General features: G+C 43.2%; 1 protein-coding gene across 2 annotated transcripts; it reads left to right on the forward strand.

The window, feature by feature from the left end:
• Window positions 1-422: 422 nt before the first annotated feature.
• Window positions 423-21,315, forward strand: LHX2 (LIM homeobox 2). Of its 2 annotated transcripts, none has more exons than XM_054220752.1 (5): window positions 423-650; window positions 3,463-3,668; window positions 4,424-4,806; window positions 12,902-13,107; window positions 20,477-21,315. In XM_054220752.1, exons 1-5 carry the CDS (start codon window positions 423-425, stop codon window positions 20,762-20,764), a joined length of 1,311 nt encoding a protein of 436 aa, XP_054076727.1. In that variant the 3' UTR covers window positions 20,765-21,315. The 2 variants fall into 2 exon arrangements, with proteins under 2 accessions (XP_054076727.1, XP_054076728.1); XM_054220753.1 differs by having other exon boundaries at window positions 3,466-3,668.
• Window positions 21,316-23,218: the final 1,903 nt, after the last annotated feature.

Here is a 23,218-nt window from a genome sequence, read left to right on the forward strand (position 1 = left end):
CTCCAAATTTCGCTCAGTACGATGTAGGGGGCTTGTCGTTATTATTATTTTTTTTAATTTATTTCTCAGCGAAGATGGCTTAATTTTTTATATTTCTATTATTTATTGATCTCTCCCAACCGTAAACCTGCCCAGCCTTCTGCCAGCTGGGCCAGAGCGTAAAGCCTGGGACCGCACCTGAGGCAATGAGCCCTGCACTGAAGAAGCCTCCTAGAGGGATGTGCCGGGGCCGCGCAACAGACTAGATCCAAGCCCCGAAGCTCACACCACCAGTTATCCCCTCTCCCTCACCCCCTTCGCCCGCCTTTTCTGCACCCCGTCCATCCCCTTGAAGCCTCGGATCAGAGCCTGCGCTGCGCTCCGGAGACCTTTGCCGGGGTGAACAGCCCGGAGCCCGAGGAGAGACGGGGCGGCCGTGCTAGATGCATGGGGGAGGGCTCCGGTTAATGCAAGTTCTGGGCTCCTGCAGGGACCCCGACAACTGTCAGCAACAGCAGCAACTCGGGGCCTCCTCCTCTGCTTCCTCAGCGATGCTTTTCCACAGTCTGTCCGGCGCGGAGATGCACGGGGTCATCGACGAGATGGATCGGAGAACCAAAAGCGAAGCACCGGCCATCAGCTCGGCTATAGACAGGGGAGAGACTGAAACGGTAGGAGGCGAAGCAATGGGAGAGTCGTTCAAGCCCCTAAACAAAATAAACCCCTCAAAGATAGAGCTTTTCCCTTAAAATAACAGATCGGGGGGAAACGTATGCAAAATGCTAAATCGGAAGAAAATTAAGCATAAAGGCACCCCAAAAGATTAAATAAAACCGTGGGGAAAGGCATGAAACTGTTAATTATTAATAATATGCATAGTAATAGTAACGCTTGGGTGAAATGAACGGTACTGCTCTTGCGAGAAAACAGAAAAATAGACCAGCCTTTTGGTAGCGTCCAAGAACTCCTTCCCTTCCCCCAGCCTGTCCGGCCTTCCAAAGTTTTTAGGAAGAGGCAAAGTATGCTTTTATGCAGATAACGTTTTGTCACAGAGAATTTTTTGTCTGCAGAATGGAAACACAAACACCAAATAATCCAGTTCTGTGTTATTTTTCAGGTAGGATGTCTACGCTGAGGTAGTCGTTGTAGCATTTATAAACAAAACCCCCAAACTCGAGTGCCTTTAAATTATTATTTTTAAAAAATAATTGTAATATATATAAACATTGGGTTTGCGAACATGGCAAACAGAACTAGAAGATATGTTTCAGGGAGACGGATAGATGCAAATTTTTATAACTTTACCACTTTTTATCTTCTCTCTGCTGATGCGTAATACTGTATACTAATACATTTAGATAATAAAAAGATGCATCCTTTTAAGCAGAGTTAAGCTAGCAAAGTAGAAGAGATTTCTGAAGTGTGTTAATTCATTCAACATTTTATGTATACTACTTTTTTGTTAAAAAATGATAACTCTGAAGTGAAATGATCCCTTATTTTGGTTAAGTGCTGCCTTCTAAGCTGATACGGGCATATGCAAGAAAGATATCTGTTCTCAGTTTTTAAAACTTACTCAGTATGTGTTATTTCTCTTAATGCTATGTAGAAATTTACTTAAACGTGACAGTGAGAGTATTTAATCCTGAAATACTGGCTGAAAAACAGCCTTTCTACTATAAGGGTGGAATGTCATTCCTAATCTAAACGGTTTTGGTTTTCTTTGGAAAAGTTAATATTTCTCCGTACAATTAAACAATATCAAATAATCTTTCCTGGAATAAATATTGTGGCATGATACCTTTATATAATGTATAGGCATACACATGTGTATATAGTAAATAGTGGCATAGAATACTGGATCCTTAAATACCATTTCTGGATCTGGGAATATCTTTGTTACCGGAAAAGCAAAGCAGAAAAATCATATTTAATTTAAAATGGATTTAAAAGAAACTACTTGGGTTATAAAACGTTTCCTAATCAGAGTTCAGTTAATGCCTTGAAGAAATAAGCTATCAGTGGATTTGTGTGGCTAACGTATCAGTGTAGTGCCATGATTTTATTTATGTGTAGTTCTGATAGTGGGAATGGTGTAGTCCAAATAGTAGTGCTCATAGCGTTGGGATTTTGTGATCTCTGCAAGTACTGGATGAAAGTAATCAGTCGAACAAATGCTGAAAAAATAGCTTCATTTTCTTTCCATTCTTCTCTATTAGCTGTCTTTTCTTTTTGCTTAGCGCAAGGACTTAAGGCTCTAGAGGAGGTAAAAGTAAACAAACAACTTCTTACACTCCCCACCCCCCCCGAATCGAAACAAACGGCGTGTTTGTCATATCTGTAAAAAATGTTTTGGGTTTTCTTGCACAAGAACAAACCTGCAGTGTGCTTTTGTGCAAAGTGGATGATAGTAAGTTTGGAACGAAGTGGACAGCAGCGCACTGCAAGCTCTGCCATAAACTGCACCAGTCTGAACCTCCTCTCCTGAACACTGTTTTAAGGTGCCTGCTAAAATAAATAAGCGTGCTTAAACGGTTTCCGATATTTTTCTCTCTTTCTTTTTGGTAGAAGCTGACAGAATATGTATGTATTTGTTTTTTTGCAGGGTTTCGATTGGATTGCGATTTGACACTAAACTATTAAATTATATAGGGGTTACATTTAGTTTTATTGCTTCCAAGTTTATCCCAGCATAATCTAAAGTGCTCTGTTATTTTTTCCCCTCTTTCTTTCCTACACGTTTCACGCTATTTCGTTTTCCTGATAAAACGTTTTTCACCTCGGATTTAGTGATGCTCATCTCCTCCGCGGTTTTATTTACTGATCCCTTCAGTGCTTTGGGTCAGAGCAGATTTGGATCCGTGTTGTTTGGAACCAGCTTGCAGAGAGCGCTGTGTCTGCAGCGCTGTGACTACTAGGGGGTTTGATCGTAATTCACTCGGAATTTTATAGCTAGGAAAATACACACACAGACACGCTCCACATACACGCACTCACAGAGCATTAACTATGCAGACACACTCAGTATATCCATAATAATAAATTTTAAAATTAACTATCTGCGATTTGCCCTGCTCTGTGATTATTGCGCCTGTTTATTGAACAGCATCTTTTCTTGTTCTGGGACTGGAAAGTCCACCCAAAAGAAAAAAAAAATCCTGAGTCTGATCCGGCCGCCTTCCCTAAAATCCAGGGTCTTTTTCTTCTCGTCTCGCCTTCCTTCCCCGCCCTCCCTCCCCCCGCCCGCTCCTCCTGGGGAGGTGGGTTGCGGCGGGGCCCTGGGGACCCGCCTTCCCGGGCGCAGGCGGCAGGTCGGGGCGCGGGGCTCGGAGCCCCCGCTCCGCTCCTCTCGCTGCTCCGCGCCTGCCAAGCCCCTGCACGAAGAGGAGAAGCCCGGCCCCGGCCGGGCAGGGGGAGGGGGGAGCCCAGCAGCGGACAAGAGTTTCTCCCTCTCGCTAACGGTCTGTAATTGTTTTCCCCCAGCAGACCATGCCTTCCATCAGCAGTGACCGGGCTGCCCTGTGCGCCGGCTGCGGGGGGAAAATCTCCGACCGTTATTACCTCCTGGCTGTGGATAAACAGTGGCACATGCGCTGCCTGAAGTGCTGTGAATGTAAACTCAACCTGGAGTCCGAGCTCACCTGCTTCAGCAAGGACGGCAGCATTTACTGCAAGGAGGATTACTACAGGTACAGCTGCCCTCAGCCACCAGCCCGGGAGGGGGGGACCCGCTCACCGCCCCGCACGCTGAGCAAACCCCGTCCTGACGAGGCTGTGGAGGGGATCCGTGGGCACGCCGTCCCCGTGGGGCAGGCTGTGGGCTCTGCAAACCTCCCACTGTGGAAGGAGACTCATGGTGGGATGGGCCCCATGTTCTCGGGAGGGGGGCACAGCTCACCACCAGCCTGCTTGCGGGGACTTCAAGCGGACGTCCCCTGCCCAGCCTTTTTGGGCTGCGAAGGGAAAAGCAATGGCCAAGGGGAGCTGAGCGTGTTTGCTGCCCTCAACACGCGGGGCACGGCAGGGAGCGGCACCCTCACCCTTGGGCAGGGCTTGCCCTCCCCGCCCGTGTCCCTGTGCGGGGGCGCAGGGACGGGGCTGAGCCCGGGACACGCTGTCAGCCCGCCCGGCGGCGGGGCCTTCTCCGGCCCCAGGGAAGTTTGCGGGACGGGGGCCGGTGCCTTTTCCTGATGGGTGCCCGGCGGGGCAGGAGCTGCGCTGTGAGGTGGGAAGCGGGACGGAGGCTCCCGGCCCGTGGCGCCCGCCCGGGCAGTGAAGCCACCGCAAGCGCCCCGGCTTTGTGCCGCTGCCCCGGCCGAGGCGGCCGCCCCGGGCCCCGCAACCCCTCTCCCTCTGCCGCCCCCCGGACGGACCCGACGAAGGCGGGGGGAGGGCGGGGGGGGATGCTCCTCTCACCGTCTCCTCTGGTCGTTCTGGTTTGCAGGAGGTTTTCGGTGCAGAGATGTGCGAGATGTCACCTGGGGATTTCTGCCTCGGAGATGGTCATGAGGGCCAGGGATTTGGTATATCACTTAAACTGCTTCACTTGCACCACTTGCAACAAGATGCTGACCACCGGCGATCACTTTGGCATGAAGGACAATCTGGTGTACTGCCGCCTCCATTTCGAGACTCTCATCCAGGGGGAGTACCAGGTGCATTTCAATCACTCGGATGTAGCCGCTGGGAAGGGCCCGGCATTGGGAGCGGGCTCTGCCAATACTTTGGGACTGCCTTATTACAACGGTGTGGGGACTGTCCAGAAGGGGAGACCCAGAAAAAGGAAGAGTCCAGGGCCTGGGGCAGATCTGGCAGCCTACAACGCAGGTAAGAGACCCCCATCTTCCCCCAGAACCATTCAAAGGGTTTGTTTCTGTTCACTTCCAAAGGGGGATTTCCGTTTATTTTAGCTTAAACCGTTAATAATAGTTTAGCTGCAGCATAATTATTGAGATCAAGTGCTGTCAAACTGCAATTACAGAAGCTAATATGTTAGCATTTTTCACTTCAGCTGGAAATAAAATGTTTTGAAGCAAGGTCATCTGGTTAAGGAGGGGGAGAAGGGGGAGTGTAGCCTGAAATAAAATCTGGAAACCAGAGACTGTAAGTTAGCACTTCAGAGAGCTGTGAATTTTCTTTAGTAGCTACACTCAAAGGCTGCTGATGGGTGAATTATTCTGCCCTTGTCCTGAGCTCTTGCACCTCAGCGGTTTTGAAAGGAAAGAGAGGGAGAGAGTAAGAAAGTGGCTCTTTCCTAAGGACCTGCAACGGGAGGGGGCCGGGGGTGCCCACGGAGCCCGGGCAGGGCTGCAGGCAGCAGGTGTCTGCAGGCAGCGTCGGGGCTGCTCGTCCGGCGACAAGTTCGGCTGGAGTTTTGTTCCTCAGATGTGACTCAGAAGAGTCGGGGAACTCTCAGCATCCCCTCGCTAAACCCCCGCTGCCCCGGCTCGCAGCCCTGCCTCTTAACGGAGACCAGCAGCGGGATGAGAGGGAGCAAACCTGGCCGCAGCCACCGGTCCCTGCAGAGACTGTGTCTCCCGGTCTCCCTGCATCGGGTTGCAAACTTTCTGATATGTTCCCTCGTTTAACCCCCACCCCCCCAGCATTGTAATTTAAAGGCAAGGGAATTCGAGCAGTCTGTAATCCTCCCCCCCCCCCCCCCGCCATCCCTGCTTCCCCCCTTCCCCTCGCTCTTCTTCGTCCCACCAGAGACGCCTGTGATCACTAGGTCTTCCAGCACTGCTCCTTGAATGCAACAGGAAAAAGTGTTTGGAGAAAAGAAAATTCTTAGATCTTGATTTTATTAGAAGAATTCAAGGTGGAGGTTTGCTTCAGACCCGAGTTCCCCGAGCTGAGCGCTCAGCCGTCCCGTCACACCCCGGCGACGAAACTCCTTTGCCTCTTTCCTTGTGCTGCTTCACCCTCGTCTGCGCTTTTCCGCTGTTTCCAGCATGTTTTCTCTTTTAACCTACGAACTTCAGGCATGTCCCACAGCGCGTAGATTTGCCTTCAAAGTTTTGTTTTGTTTTGTTTTCCCGGAGAGGGCGATAGGTAAAGGCCGAGTTTGCTGCGGTTTGTTTGGAGCCGCACCTCTGCGCGCCCGCAGTCGCGGCTCCGGGCTGTGCCGTGCTCCGGCCCCCTGGCCGGGGGGGGGCGAGAGGAAGCGCAGTGCTGGGGGCGGGGGGCTCGGGCTGCGCTGGGGTTCTCCCAGCATCTAGGGCTTCGGCTGCGGGGGAGGTGACCACGCCGGGGGGATGCGGCTGCGGGTGTTTTGCGCCTAAAGACTGAGTAACAACAGCGACGAAATTGGGAGGTTTGCACTGAAAATGGCAGGGAGAAAAGGCGCATCTCTAAGTGGCAAACGCACCTCGGGAGCAAAATTGCCAGCTTATTGTTGGTTTAACTAATTGCTGAATAATTTGGAAATAGTGCAAAAATCAGTAGTGGTCCCAGTGGTGAAGGTTGATGAAAGGTGTATGTAGCGTTCTCCCGAGTAACAGCTGAGCTTTAAAACACACATAAAATATGCATCTTGCCCGTTTAAAAACGTCTCGTTTTCGGAGGGATTAGATTTTAATTGTCCTTCCGCTGTTTCCCTGTGCAGGGCAGATGTTCAGATTCAAAGGACCTGTAAACCGAACCAGCGGCATCTGTCCTGGACGGGAGCACAGCCTGAGAAAGTCTTACTGCTCCCAGACTTCCGAAATAAACCGTTTTTAACTGTATTTTTTTAAAATTCGTTTGCAAAACAATTGCCCTCCGATTTTTTTCTCTTAATTTTTGTTTAGAGCCTGCAACTGAAGCTTAAGAGATCTTCCTTGAGGAACCTTTGGCTTCTTTGCTTAAACTATTTATCCAATTAACTATTTACTAAACCAATAATCGATTAATTCATACGACAGTAAGTGCCATTGATCTTGGAAATCAGACCAGGTTGGCCGTTGATGTAAAATTTCACAAACTAGCAAATTATTGCAAAGTCTTCGATTTTCTGCCTTTTAAAGGGAAACCGTTTAAAAGTGTGATAGTTTCTCTTTTTATTTTTAGTGGAATTTCTAATTTCCTTCTCAGAAATGCCCTAGAAATGCACAATATTGTCCTCTGAGGGGATCTGTTGCTGGTAATTTGTGTAAAATACTTTGTGTAAATAAATCTACACCCAGAGGTGGTGGGAAAGGGGGGACCTGTAAACTTAGGCAGAGTTGAGACTGGAATTATTTCATAAATTGCAGGAAATACTCATCTGCAACAGGAATTGGACTGACTTTTTTTTTTTCCCCCCTACTAAAATGAGTCTCCGTTTGCTCGGGGATGATGGGTTTTAGATGTGGATAGAGCCTGACAAGTGGAAAATAGCTTAGAAGGATGCTGAAACTTCAAAAAGATTTCTTTCTCTTTCTTTTCTTTTTTTTTTTTTTTTTAAGTGTGTTCCTGTGATCATAATTTCTTCTTTCACTTGTTGGAATGGAGTTTGATGGGGTTTTTTAGGTCAGTAAATCAATGGCTGGAAGCTTGCTGAACACAGAAGCACCTGTAAAGAATTCTGAATACTCCCTTTGTGAATTAGACCCCAAACCTCCCACAGCCTGCTATATTTTATTCATTTGTATCTAGTCCGTCTTTAATAGGAAGACACTAAAATATCCTGAAAAGTGACAGAGGTACTGCACAGACTTGGGCCACGACGAGCTGATAAAATACCCATAATCTGTGCAAACAGCGAAGATATTAAGAAATATTTCCTTCCTTTCCTAACAGGAAGACACATAGTGTTTCAATAAGACGGTGACTAAATATCTAGGCTCGATGCAGACCCTCGGCGGGTGTGGACCGGGGGGTGTGTGGGGCGGCTTTTTGTGCTGCGGGGGCGCCGGCCCCGCGCCCCGGTACCGGCCGCTCCGTCCCGGCCACCCCTGGCGCGGCTCGGGGAGGCGCCGGGGCCCTCTGGAGAGACCCTCCCTCCGAACGGGCTTTGTCAGAAGTTTGGGGTACTTTTTTTTTTTTTCCCTGACGAAAATGGGCAAAGCCTGGAAAGTTTTGAAGAGCGAATTTCTCTCCTCGTTTCCCTTGGGACTAAGCTCAGAATGAGCTTTCCTATGACTCCAGAGCGAGCGAACGGGAGTCGCAGCTTAAAAACGGGTGTCTCGCAGCGATTTCCTAAGAAAAATCAGAGTTCCCTCCTTTCCCCCCTCCTCCCGCTTCTCTTCCTTCCTCCTCCCCCTCTTCCGACGTGGGCACCTTTCGGGCCCCCCTGGGCGCGGTGCATCTGGCCCCTCCCCGGGGCCGGGGTCGGAGCAGGGGCAGGGAGCCGGCACTGCTCGCTTGCCAAAGGGCGAGCGGGGCCCCGGCAGCGCTCCCTCGGGCCGAGGGGTCCCTCGGGAAGAGCACGGCGGGGCGACCCCCGCGGGGAGCGGAGTGGAGCCCGCTCCGGCCCCGCCGCCAGCCCCTTCCCCCGGCCCGGCGGGCAGCGAGGAGCCCGGCTCGGCCGGGGCTGCCCGGGTTAATCGCGGCGCTCAGGGAATTACCGCGCACTCGCACCGGCTATTCAGCGCCATTCAATTGGCTTAATTGAGGGGAAAAACCTTCCGCGGCTGGCTCCTCCCGCACAGCCCGGTGCCCGACGCGGCCCCGCTCCGGACCCTTTGTTCTCCCGCCCGCCGCAGCCCCGGCCCGGCCGCTCTCTCCCCCCGGAGGCACTGCGGCCGCGGGGGGGGCCCGTCCCTCCGGCAGCCCCGGGAGGCAGCGGGACACGCAGCCCTTTTGTCCGAGGCGGCGGAGGAAAGAGGGTTTCTAATCCCAGCTCGCCTCTCTCGTGGCCTGGTGATGCTCAGCCTGGAAGACAGTCGCTCCTTAACACAGGCTTTATCTCCCTCTTCCTACAAACACCTCTTGAAATTTCCAGGTTGAGGCGGTGCTTTTTGTGGCTGTTGTCCGAAGGCTTGGCAGAGGTTCCTTTCTTTCAGTGCTGCCAGGCACCTCAGGGGCAGCGAGGGGTACCTTGCCGGCTCCGAGTGCCACAGCTTCACCCCTTTTAATCCCAGTTGTGGTAATGAGTTCAGGTGTCTGCCTTCTCCAAGTGTCTTCTCCTTCCACCGTGGAGAAAGACTTTATCTCTGTTCCTGTCCCAAGTACCATTCAAAGGGCCCTCACTTTTGTCCCCTTCAAGGATGCGGGTACCACAAAGTCCTTTACACGTTCCTGCCAAACAACAAATAAGGCTGCACCCCTGGCTAGTCTAATCACAAGTTAATCACAAGTTCCCTCTCCAGGCAGCAGAAGGTTAAAACACCCCCTTGGCTCTCTTATTACAGAAGGAAAGGGGTGTATATTCCCGAGCCACTGAATATGGAGAGCTGATGCATGCACCAAATGTGTCTCTTGTTTCATTATTCTTTCAGAATCGGGATTAGTTTGCTTTCTTTTTGGGTAATTTAACATGTCAAACACAAGCTACTGAGAACAAAAGTTTCCCCAAAGGAAATTTCTCTTTCCCATCTTCTTCATGTGCCATATACTTAGCGACCTACTAAGCACTAAGCATGTGCTTTGCCCCAGATCCTGACATGTGGGGGGATCTGGCGATTGGAGTTTGAAACAGTGCTCCTCTTCAAGTAGTGTTTGTCACAAAGATAACAGCACATCCTACTTTACACTGATGTTGCTGTTTTTAGAGATGGTATTGTGCATTATTCTACAGAGGATATTTTGCTCCCTAATATCAAAATATAATGTTTTAATCTTCATTTCTAGTGATGCTCTCCATGGACATCACCATCTTGTGGCCAACTGGACATTTGTGTCGTGGTGCTCATGGCAGAGGCTGTAAGAGCTGGCCACTGGTGGGACCAGCCGAAGGACAGGAGGGCAATGGCCCGGATGCAGGGACCGGGGGAAAGGCGCAAGGGCCTTAGAAATGTTCTAGGGTCAAAAAAGAGACTTGGCACCACTTCAGAATTTGTTTTATCACAAAATAGGAATGAAACATTGGTTAATTTAAGATTCCTCTATTTGACTGGAATTTTACCAATTGTGTTTCTGAACTCCCAGCAGGAGCCCTAGATACTGCAATTGAATGGAAATCTTGCGTACGGAGAGTTCAACATTTCCTTTGGGAGATACACAGGGACACCACGAAGGAACAGGGAAGAAGTGTCTGAAAAACAGAGGGTTGCGTGAGGAGCATGTACAGAGTTAGTCTTACGCCTCGATGCTTTTTGCAGAAACTCCTCAGCTCTTAAAACCCAGACATGCTTACACCCTTGGCCCATTCTGTATCTCTGTGCCTGCAACGCCCATAGACATTTCAGATTCTGAGAGATGCATATAATATTAGAACTAATATAATAGACTTTTGAAGGTGGTGCCAAGCACCACAACCAAATACAAGAGGGGAACTGGCACTAACTAGGGATATTTATGTCATATTGGGTGATGCCTGGGGGTACCCAAACCACTTGTGCAAGACAATGAACAGCAGACACCCTCGTACACTTTCAAAATCTGTTCTGTAACTTTCTTCATAGAAAAGGACAATAGTTTGCCAATCCCAAATGGTACATATTTAGTACAATTTTAATAATTTATTTATTTGGTAGATAAGGAGGTAAAATTATGAGAAATTCAAAGAGTAAATTGTTCATTGTCCTATCAGGGCTTGATGAAAAGCTGATATCCTCATTCCATTCTGCCAGGATTTAGTGTCACTTTTATTTCCTTGGATCCTGAATGTGTCTCATTGTCTAGGGAACAGGTTAAAATCCAACTACTTGCAGCCCTAAGGTTTTGTTTTGTTGCATATTAACATGAACAGACCTCAGTCTTCAGACAGATATTTTGATGCATTTCCTCCTAAGTCTCTGGCTTGTTATTTCTGGGAGGGTTTGAAAGCATTTAATATAACACACAGAGATCTTTTCCATTACTAATATCGAAAATTCTGTGAGTATATTTTCAAACCAAGCGCTGCTTGGTTTTAAATTTCCATGATAGAATTTGCTATGAGCAATATATTTTCAGTTATTCATCCCAGTATTCTTTATGTCAGGAATTGTAGCTATGAAGGGGACTGGAGCACAAGGGATGACCCCTGTTTGGCAACTGGATCTCAGTTCTTAAACCAGAAAAAAGATTTTACTACATTCCATCCAGCTCCATTAATACTGCATTTTTACTATCTCCTTTTAAGCATCTTAAACCTTTTAAATTCGGGTGCTTCCAGTCTTTCCATGCCACAGGAAAACAAGCAGAAATGCCTCTTATTGCTAGAATTTGGCACGAGATACTTAGGTCTGGAAAGGATTTATACAAATGTACGTACATGCATGCACACACGCACACATAAATACACATTTATATATACAGTACAATTTTTCTTAGCTGTTTTTTAAATTATAGGAGTACAGAAACACACAGAAAAGTTTGAGGCTTCGGACACTTTCTATGTGTCTATTAAACACATGCTTTTTGTCTTACAGCTGAATTTTTGCAGGCCTTGCTCAACATTGTGCCATATCTTTTTGGAAGTTTTTGAAAAGGAAAGTTTGCAAAGCAGCTACTGTATGTGCTGCAAAACTGCTGTTTATAGAATCTGGATGCATTTTTACTTATGTCTATGTGCATTTTATTTATATTTTTTTAAACTGTTTTTAACGCATGCCTTTCAGAATTTGTGTTTTCAATCGGGCTGAAAGCCCGTCATGGATAGCACGAATTTAAAGTAAGACTACAGAGATATTCATGTCTATGAGATGTACTCAATTGTAATGAACCAGCAATAATGGACAATTGAAACAGATCTGTTTATGTGTTAAGAAATTCACCAATAATTCACATTTTAAAATCCTTTTTTTTTCCCTCATTTTTTGCATGCCACGTAGAACAGAGATAGTAGTGATTTTTCATTACTTTTAACATAAAACTTATAGGAAGCTAAAAGGGAATTGAGATATTGGAACAGAAAAAGTAAATTAATGACAGTTTGTCAGAACTAATTTTCAGTTATACCTCTGATTTTTTTGTGGATTTAAGCTTGGTCCTTAACGTTTTTTCTAAGAGTTTTTCTATGGTGTACTGTATGCACAAATAAATTAAAAACTACTTTTGGTCTATGAGATTATTTTGCTTGGCATTCAACATTTAATACTACTTGATAGTTATTATAATGTTCCTTGCTCATAGACCTCTTTTACAAGCTTTATGTTTGATTTATGCAAATGTATCAATCAGTGTCATTCCGTGATTTCAAAAGGGTATAACAATTGATCACTGAAAACAGTATTCGCAAATACTTCTTTAAAAAAGGAAATATAAACATATACATAATTAAAAAGATATTTTTTGTTTTGGCATGCCAGTGATACATTGCATTAACAGCTTTATTTCTTTAGCTGCTCAAATTATAGTCATAATTTGCTGTCTGGTACCCACAAACTTTATTTCTTTTATAGTGTTTCATTTAATGGTCTCTCTTGTACTCTACAGGGTTTAGTTTGATGGAGGAAATAATTATAATTTTAACTGGTCTGTTCCATCGAGATTTAAGTGGACTGTATTGTACCGCTTTCTTTGTACGTTACAATGCAATTTATAGTGATACAAAGTACATTAAAACACTTTACAGAGTTGAGGACAGCTACTGTCCTACAAGCAGAAAGTGGAGGAGAGGCTGTGGAGATGGAGGCAAGAAAAAAGGAAACAGGCCTGACATTTTAAAAGCCATAAAGAGGCAGGTGAGGGTCCTTGCAGGCTGGTTATTGTAAGGGAAAAATAGAAGATGCAGAAATGGAGGGGAAGGCAAGTAGGATTTGTACTCGTACAATACGTGCCATGGTATGTTATTTTAATTGCTGCACTCAGATGAACTGCAAACAATGTTGGTCACGGAGCAATAGATTTACACGCCTTTTCCTCTTGTTGCTTTAAGCTTTAAGTTGCAATGAAAATGATGGCGACCACCTGGATAGAGACCAGCAATACCCCAGCAATCAAAAAACAAAGCGTATGAGGACATCATTCAAACACCACCAGTTGCGGACAATGAAGTCATACTTTGCTATTAACCACAATCCTGATGCCAAGGACTTGAAACAGCTAGCTCAGAAAACTGGCCTGACCAAAAGAGTTCTTCAGGTAAGAAGTCTTTTGTCTTGAAAAGTAAATAAAATATCAATTTTATATTTGAGATGATGTAGATTTTGCTGATCTTCTTTTCTTAACATTTCATACCTTTTGTGAGACTTCAGTTAAGTCCTAGAAAGTATGAGAAAAGTTATTTCTTTTCAGTTTCCCAAAAGTAGATCACTTGGGTTCTAATTTTTAATGACAGTTTTGAAGGTTTGGGGCCCTGCTTGTTTTCGTGTAGTTAGTTAATTCTGCTGCATGTTTTAGCTTCCAACCTGCTGTAAGAAAAAGTGGATTATTTTAGTGTGTTCAGTGTAAATAGAGAGGTCTTAATTTACAAATGACTATGAATGTTTACATTTATAAGAAATTAATCAGCAGTCTGGATTTATTTTATCAGAACAAGGAGGATTTCTTTCATAATTGAAGTGGACATAAATTAAATTTTTCAAAGATTTTTTTTTATTCAGAGTTTAGTAACTTAGAATGAAAGGAAACTGCATTTTAAAAGTACTTTTTCTCTGAAAGCTGGATTTTGCTTGCTTCAAGGATATATACTCCATTTCCCATACACTATAATGGGAAGCAAAGGTGAGACTATTGGTTGATTCAGCTCCATTTTAATTCATAGTTCTGATTCAAGAAGTCCATTTTAATGGGCACTTATCCAAATAAGATCCTGGCATTCAAGGATCTATTGCTGAAATTTTAAAATGGGTCTTAATTGTAGAAAAATGCGTTGTGGCCTTCATAGAGACAGGTAGGGCTAGAGGGAGACTCTTGGGAACACGTTGTGGGCAGCTCTCGCAAATTCATAGGCAAGTGGAGGGCGGCAGACAAAAAATATTGAGAAAAACTGAATTCACCAGAGAGATTTTGGACCTTACAGTGTTAATACCTAACAGAAGGAGGAATAAAGGTTTTGTAGGCTTCCCAGTAAAAACTGCTAATGAAAAACCATATGTAATTACTTCTCTTGGCTATGTCCTCCATAGCTGGATTTTTTTGTTTTTACGAGGCTGATTTGCAGTGGTGGAACAAATTCCTCCAATATAACTATTGCACATCCTAACACTTGATGTAATGTCTCTCCTAGCAGCTCTCCTTCATCCATGCACATGGGCGAAATAATTTACTGCATTTGTCTATTCTTATTTTGACACTTCGCCGTTATTTTAGCCTCAGAGTTTACACTTCAGTAATATCTATTCTGTCCATTACAGTGCACTCACACCTGAATTATCTGAGAAATTTCACATAGTGTATTAAGAAATGAGATCAGTGTCTAGGAAGTGTCTTTCTCTTGATCATCTTTCTGTTCTCTCTCCTGATTCCACACCAACTTTGCCTTCCATCTTTCTCTTCTCTTTTCATCTAATGGGTCTTTCCTTCCATCTTTTTTCCAAGTTGTTGTCTCTGTTTCTTCCTTTTCGGAATGTATTTCCTTGTCTCCAAAACTGGGCTCCACGTCTCCGTTACACTTCAGTTCCTCTTTCAATTTCTTCATTGCTGGTGTTTCCATCTTAAACATATCACATCTTGCAGTTTTAAGGTGCTTAGTAGTTCCGCCTTTTTGTGTCAGTCCCTTACAATTCCATTAAACTTTTTTTCATCATTTTGGTAATTGGTGTTTCACTTCTTTTACTTTCACAGTTAAATACTCCTTTATGTCTGGGCTCCTTTAGCTGAAGAGTGGTGGAAGTTAATAGTCGGTGGTGAGGATTGCACCCAGAGGATGATGCTGTTGGAGGCAATTCAAGAAAATGGCTCGGGCTGATACTTTGTCTAGTGTCCCTTGAGTTTTCCTGTCTGTTATGAGCACTCTCTACTCCATACTCTGGGACTTTTTGTTTGAAAATTAATTTAGGCCATGAAAAAACAAACTTTCTTTTTTTTTTAAATGTAGAACCTTTGTGCCTAATTGGCTTATCTCCAACCGGTGAGAGGCAATTTTTCAAACACTGAAGTTCACCTATATGAGTTTCAGGGTTGCTCTTTGATGGGGAAAACTCTTCGTGATGTTGGTTACTGAGATAGTGTCACTTGTTAATTCTTTTGAGCCAGAAAGGTTGGCATTCCATCTGTGTCATCTATCGAACACGAAGTAATTCACTGACACTATTGATCTAAACAAGCATCATTAGTATTACTCTGTCTTACATACCGAAGGCGCATGGACTCCCAGATGTACGTGCACGCTTGCCAGTAGGAAGAAATCTTCTGCAATCCCTATGTTGTTATTAGGCGTGTTTGTAAGCTGTTGTATTTTCTGTATGTTCAGATCGCAGTTCAGCTGATGCAGGACTGTGGCTCATCATATATCGTCAACAGAATATATTTTAATAGGAAATACAAGGCGGCAGATCAAGAGAAGCAGATTCTCTTGTTCTGAAACCAGTGTACTTCCTAAACACACGCAGTAGAGTTCCTAGTGATTTAGGAAACAGCTATAGTGCCCTTACTATATAGACAGTCCCACATAATGTCTAATGAGGGTGCTTTGTTTGCAGATGAGCAGAGAATTTGACCATGTTTTTAATGACCTGTGATATTGGATTTGGTAGACCTGACTTCTCTCTTTGCTTTATGTATAATTAGTCATCAGCTACACATGTCCAGAAGTGGAATGGCATGGAAATGTAACATACTGCTTCCTAAATTACATTTCCTTCAGTGGCTTTGTAATGCAGACTATTTTCCGTAAGTAGCCACATTAGAATCACAGTAAACCGATTTATATTTTTAACCGTTATTTTTATTTCTTTTCATTCAAATTTAGCTTTATATTTGCAATTTAATTCGTATACTTCTTGTGCTGCAGCTGGGGAACACAAGCCCTTTATTGTAAGCTATCATTCATAATTAAAGTGACCAGCTAATTGTGAGCTAACTAACTAGGATAAATATTCCTCTTTTGGGAATTGATCTTTCTTTTTGTGAGTTTAGAAAGGGAAGGTGGAAGTAGACAGCCCTAAGAAGGCATGGTTTGCTAGCTCTAGGTATGTAGCTCTTCTCTCCCCAGGAGTCCGGAATATGATTATCCGTGGCAAAAGCAGTTCAGGAACATAAAGCATTATTTTTCAGTGTGTGTCTTGTACACGGCTTACTCGCTCTTGAATCACTCCCCAGTAAAGTTGCTATGAAAACCCTACAAAGGTTACTGCAGGCATTTCGACTTCGCTAATTGTGTTTCCAGTAGTCAACAAGCATGAAAATTTTCACAGTCATGCGTGGGTACCCTGCGCTACTTTTCGGTGAAGATTTGCAGACGCTTTACCGAGCCTCCGTTCGTAAAATACCCCGTAGTCCCCCTTTAACTATGTGTTTACTAGACGTAACAGAGTAACGTGTGTGCAATGAGTGTATACAGTTTGCTTTGTTGTGAAACATCCTTTATATTTTTGTTTCTTCACTTACTAGTTAGTAAAATTCAGTAAACCTAAACGTCTCCAGGGAGCTGTGTGCATGAGCAAAATTGTGTTTAAAAATTGTTTTCTAGCACAAGTTATTCATACAACTAATATATAACAGTCGCAACAACGGAGGTGTTACAAACAAGGAAATAAAGTTACCTAAGGTGATTAGATGATCTCATGCACTGCAGTATCTGAATCCTTTACAGACTTAGTGTATTTATTTCCAGTACAACCCAGTCATATGGAGATGTTATTTTATTCCTATCACTGAAGAGATAGTATAATATTTTAACTGCAGTAAATATTTTTCTGCCTAGCTGTTGAGTTGTCCAGCTACAGGCATCCAACCCAGCTAACCAGAATGTGGGAGCATCAGTGGTGGGTCTCGCAGCTGCTTTTATTTTTCAGTGGGAGTCATGGTCCATATTTTCCCCTTTGATTTGACATAGCTCAGCCTTACAATGATACAGTTGTACAGAAAAACACTAAATACTTCCCAGTGATTTAGTTTATTCCTCAGTACTGGAGACCAGACTCCTAATTGTGTAATTGATGTGAGACAAGTCCTTCTGGAACAATTCTTTCAGTTATGTATGTTTGGGCTATTATTTCTTTACTGTAATATCGCTACAGGTGCAGGGCCTGAATTGCCAACGCGAGCATGCAGCGCTACTGCCATCATGCCTGGGCAACCCTCCATTGCCAGCTCTTACACGCTACTTTGCACAGCTATAAGTAACAACATGGGGTGGTAGAGAAGCGCGCCTATGTTCCTACAACTCAGAAAAGAATAGTTTTAATTATTTCCCTGCTCTTCAACATGAAGTCTTTGCTGAATACCTTCATATCTTAAGTGCATAGCAGAATACCACTATTGTGATAGTTATGTTATCCCTTTCTATTATAAGACAAGGTATTTTCAGAATTTCAGTTAACAAATATTTAGATGCCTTTTCAGTAATAACATGAATATTTATTATTGGACAATTTTAAAGAGCTTTATAACCATTAGTTGATTAACCTTGACAATATCTCAGTGAGGAAGAAAGCGAAAGTAGTCATATTATCTCTATTTTTGAATAATACTTACGAGATTATGGAATATTTTCTATGTTTAACATGAATTACAACTATTAAAGAGAGAATGAACCATCTTATATGTGCGGCTCCTGAAAGTAGCATGAATGGCCATCAGTAAGGGCATTTGAGCACAGGTTTTCATATTTAATGGCAGATAAAGGGGAATATATAAACACCAATAATCTTGCTCACTTTTCTTTACGTACTCCATGTTTCGAATCACAAACAGAAGGAAAACTGTAGAGTCTCTCGCCCTACTAAGGTTAAGGAGCAGTTGGACTTTTAGGAACAATGTAAATGAACAAAATATTTATGGTGCCTCCTACAGTTTTACACACTTTAAGCAACAAAATAGATTTGTGAATAGGAATGGAAATGGTACTCATACTTGCGGCTACTGCATGTATAAATATGTATATTTTTAATGAACATAAGTGTGAAATTATGCAGGAGTATGTGTACATGCAACTGGACTAGTAGTTTTGTCTGTTCTGTTTTAATTATTATGTAGCCATGGTACACATACATATCAACAGTGGCAGTTTCTAAACATCCCTTTCACCTTCATATGTATTATCATTTTTACAATTGCTAGAAGGTATATTAAAAAAATCAAAACCAAATTACTTTGTGGGACAAATATAGATTATCTCTTACTGAAAGGTAAAAAATCCCATAAATGTTCAAAATGCTGTTTTTTGCTATTCCTAACTAGTTGGTGATTGAGAATTTGCAACTTGAATGACCAGAACAAACTGATTTGCTCCACATGCATCCCCTGCACAGGGGGCTCCTTGCCTCGCTCAGAACCACGCACACACACATCTCTGCCTCCCTTCTTGCGTGGCTCCGAATGAGCAGTCACAGGAGAGGACATGGGTTGTGAGTGTGTCAGGCAAAACCAACAAATTTGATTTTGCCTGGTTTTGACCACATCGCTGTCCTTTAACAGGTTTGCCACTTTGATGGACCATGTTATAAAATCATGTGTGTATTTTTACCACTGCTAGTTTAGGAGAAGATTTTTGTTCTCTTGTTTTAAATGAAATTGATAAACAGCCTTTACACTAAGTGTTTTAACAAAGGGAATGCCAACATAAACTGTTTTAAAATACTGAGCTTTCAGAAACAAGGACCTGTAGGGATGTGATTTATGCACGGCCCACGATTGCAGCTCCTGTGGCTACTGCTAGAATTTGTGCCTGAGGATTATTTCGTTGTGGCATTCCCTGGAGAGAGTGAGCGAGCAGGAGTGCACCTTAAAGACCCTTGGCTGGGGGAGAAAGCTTTCCAGAGAAAAAATAAGAGTGCTCAACAGGGGGAATTTGGGGCTGGACCATCCATAGATGAGAAGAAAACCAGTCAGAGGAAAAAGAGATGAGACCTGTTCATCAGTTCTAACTGCAGCTGGCAGCTGAGAGTGCAAAGAGAGCGCCCTTCGGGACTGCTGGTATTTACGTACCGCTCCTCTGTTAGTGGTCTGGCTTAAAGCGGATCCTATGGCAGGGGCCATGCTGTTTCAGAGGCAGAGGTCAGAATTTCTGTACAGGCTGCTGTGGCCTCGTGAGCTGCACACACTCCATTTCCCTGTACAGGCCACAGAGGAGAAATGCCATGGAGATACTGTACGGCTCTGCAGAGCCTTTCACTCACTCAGCTCCTTTCTCCGACAGATACAGGGATGATGAGGCTCATTGCATCTGGAATGGAAAGACTCAGTCCTATTCCTTACAGCAGGTCAACGTGAGGACAGTAGGATCAGCATTGAGTCCATTGTAAAGAATGTAACAATGACAGAAGGCCGTCTGATAAATAAGCACGGTGAAATTTCAGCACGTTTGCAGCAGTAAAATTAGCTGGTATCAACAGACATCAGCAGATATTTGGTATCAACAGATATCAGGTTGAACGACATTTTCAAATTTAGTCAAAGTAATATGCTGTACCTCGGTTTCATGCAAGTTTCACAAACACATTTTATGTATTTTCAAATAGGTCAGAAAAATATTTTATCTTTAAACAAATCCTGCAGACAGTGGAGAGCATTATTAACTTGGACCTAAACACTGAAATTTAACTGACAAAGAAGTCGTCGTAGCTTTTGTCCTTCACTCATAGATAATAATCAAATAATGCAAGAAGTAGCAATCTTGGAAAAATTTCTGTATCTGAATATAATTTCTACTGGAATGAGAGTTTTTAATGCAATGTGGGTCATTAATACCATTCAGGCCTCTTTTCCTGACATCATTCCAGTACTGAAATCAGTTGAAAAAGGAGACTGGCATAGGCGAAGGGAGCTGAAGCATTTGAGAAAGAAGAGTAAGAGAAGAGTAAGAAAGAGGGACGTTCCTTTTAGAAAGGCGAGAGCACTGCTGACGCTGGGACATGGGAAAGTTGCCGGGAGAGCTCTCGGGGCCCGCAGAAAGGCAGGGTGCTGTGGGCTGTGTCACCTGCTGCTTACAGGGGGAGATGGACTTGAGATACGAGGGTGCCGAAACTCGTTATTTTATGTTCGTCAGATGCTTGATGTCTGCCTCATCCAGAAAAATACTTCTGGGATTGAGGGCAATCGAGGATTCATGCAGGCTGCCAAATATCTAAGCATCTTTATGCGTAGCCTGCAGAGAGAGACTCCCCTCCTCCATCCTTGGTCCACTCCTGTCCCAGGCAGGCTGTTTATACAGGATTGCAGAAGAGGGAAAGAGGAATGCTTTGCAGGCGTGCAGAGGACACTTCCCATGACTGGGCCTACTTTTCTAACATGTTACCAGTAAAAACATCTTCCACAATTCAAGCGTTGGTGAATTTGTGAGTATGTTTTTGCTTTTTTAAACACTGCAGCTCTTTAAATGCTACCCTGTTATATTAAACTATTTCAGGTTTGGTTTCAAAATGCTCGAGCCAAATTCAGACGGAACCTCTTACGTCAAGAAAACACAGGGGTGGATAAGACTTCAGACTCAACACTCCAAGCAGGGACCCCATCAGGTCCTGCCTCAGAAATATCCAATGCCTCCATGAGTCCATCCAGCACTCCCACTACTTTAACGGACTTGACTAATCCTACCATGCCTACTGTGACATCTGTCTTGACGTCAGTGCCCGGAAGTCTTGAGGTTCATGAATCTCGAAGTCCTTCACAGACAACTCTTACAAATCTTTTCTGATGACTCTTTCTTAATAATTTCTTTAAAAAAGAAATTATTCTTAGTTGAAATTCCAAGTGTATTTTAATAGAGGCTTTGAGCAACTGACTAACCACAATTAGGATCTCTCCTAAAAAACAGAAGGAAATGTAGTGTTCTGGTATGACGGAGTATGGACTGAAGAATAACTTGGAAGATCTATTGCAACACAACATTTGTGTAACTGTACAGTTTTGTGGACTGAGCAAGGGAAACAGCAATTAATTTAAGTTGGCTAAAGCTTCTGTATTTTCAAAGACTGCCATGTGCCTTATATACTGTTTTATCTACATACTTTGGATTCCATGTCCACTTCTCTCTTTTTCTCTCTGTATATTTATGACCAGGGCAAAAATGTTAAGAGTTTGTTACTTTGAATAGTCCTAAGCCTTTCATTGGTTGCTTTGTTGTTTTAGAATTTTAAGGTCGAAGTCTGTTCGAGTACCAGAATTTGTAAAATCTAACCAGTAATAAAACCACTTATGGAAACTACTTGGTAATGGCTGCAGTTACATTTAACATTAGTGTCACAATCAAGATAGGCTGATTGTATTTAAAAGGATTAGAAAACTGCACTTCAAATACAGTATCTGACCTAGGATAAACTCTGAATATGATGTGTACATTCCTCCTGTTCCTGAAGTATATATGGGTGAGAAATCCAGCTTGTGCAACAGTCTAGGTATCTTCATTTTAGAGAAATAAATAACTGTTAGTTGCAGGTAGAAGTTATCAGATATTGTTAAAATTCAAACAGAAAAACTATACTTAATTTTGCTGCGTGAAAGAAACTTGACTTCAGCTAGCATTTATGAAAACAGTCTTGCTTGTCCAGTTTCACGGAGGAGGCAAGCAGGGTATCCGACAGCCGTGTGGCCACAATCGGTCTGCTACAGAGATGGGCACCGGGTGATATTTTCCCTAGGAAAAAGACAAAGTACTTCAGGTTATTTTACAACGCTGGTGGGCAAAGTTGAGGCAAAATTATGTTTTATAAAGTCACAGCCTTACATTTTTTGTAATGCTTTGAAGGAATAAAAAGCCAAGGAAGACTATGATATTATCGATACTAATAAAAGTGGTTATTCCTTTAATGATTCTGGAGCTTTCAATACAATTGAATTCCTTCTCCCCCAAATATCTGTGCAGAATATAACTCATATTTTGAGTTTTTTTCCTGTTGTTTTTAAAGATGCTTTTCTGTAATTAAAGAAATACCTCAGCAAAGTTTAAATATGTGTAAGAATGATTCTACACTATGCTGTTTGCCCAGTAGTTTTATAGATTTTGAGTGGTACATAAGATGCATATGGTTGTTCTTTTTCAAACCTGTTACAATCAGTTCATTTCAGTCGAATGTTAGGTTGTATGTGGCTAGCTCTCTAAAACTAATCTGTCATTCCCATTGGATCAAAATTGCTAAAAGATTATTCCAAACAAACAGCAAGACAGGTGCCAAGATTCATGTTCTTTGCCCTTTTCACTGCACTGAAGATGATTTAGTAGGCCAGACTCTTTGGTAACAATGTTTTCGTTTTAAAAGCACGACATTATTCAGCTTTCTCAGCTGAAAATTTGCCATTCTTGTTCAGGCCAAATTCCTATCGAGATCAGTGAAAGATCTCAGAGCATGAGGACTGTGGGATAGAAATGCTGACATAATTAGGTCATTTATTAACCTTTTTTACACTTCAGCTTAAAAAGCCGCACAGGTGAGTTATCTGAAAAGGAAGATAGTCCTAAAAATAATCATAACTAGCTAAGATCTGTGAGAGGGATTATGTTCTGGTCACTAAAACCAATAGGCTAGCATAGCTCATTAAGTTTATGCACAATGATGAAACATTAAAAAAGATAATTTGGGTTGAATTAATAATTTACAGGTTTGTCCAAGATATTTTTCCTCATAATATAAATGTCTGATAGGGAAATCGTGCTGGTTAGTGGACTGTAAAAGAGAACATATCCGCCTTTCAAAGATATTCAGACACGGAGATTCTGCTGTATGTAATGTTTTGTTCGTTGTCAATTACCTTGGAGATTTTATTTTTTTTACATGCTTAGCTGGATCTTTTCTTAATTTAAAAGGCAACGTTGGTCCACTGCTAAATGGATACAGACCATAATTAAACCCCGCGGTGTAGTAACCTGTAAACAGTTTTAAAAAACCGAATTGTGAATTCTTAAGTGTTACGGCAAATGTAGCTGATAACAATTCAAATGGTTCTTTAAAATTGCAGTGCTATTATTTGTGATCCTGTATTTTAACTACCTGAATCCACGTGGATGGGAATACCTTTCAAATCAATTCTCAATATTGCCTTTTCAAATAACTGACATTTATGAAGGGGAATACTCTCGTGTTAATCTTATCTAAAACCTATAAGAGACAATTAGAGAAATTGTCTGGTTTAATCAAATCAGGGATTTTGCATA

This window comes from Rissa tridactyla, chromosome 14, assembly GCF_028500815.1.
Source record: "Rissa tridactyla isolate bRisTri1 chromosome 14, bRisTri1.patW.cur.20221130, whole genome shotgun sequence".
Taxonomy (NCBI): Eukaryota; Metazoa; Chordata; class Aves; order Charadriiformes; family Laridae; genus Rissa; species Rissa tridactyla.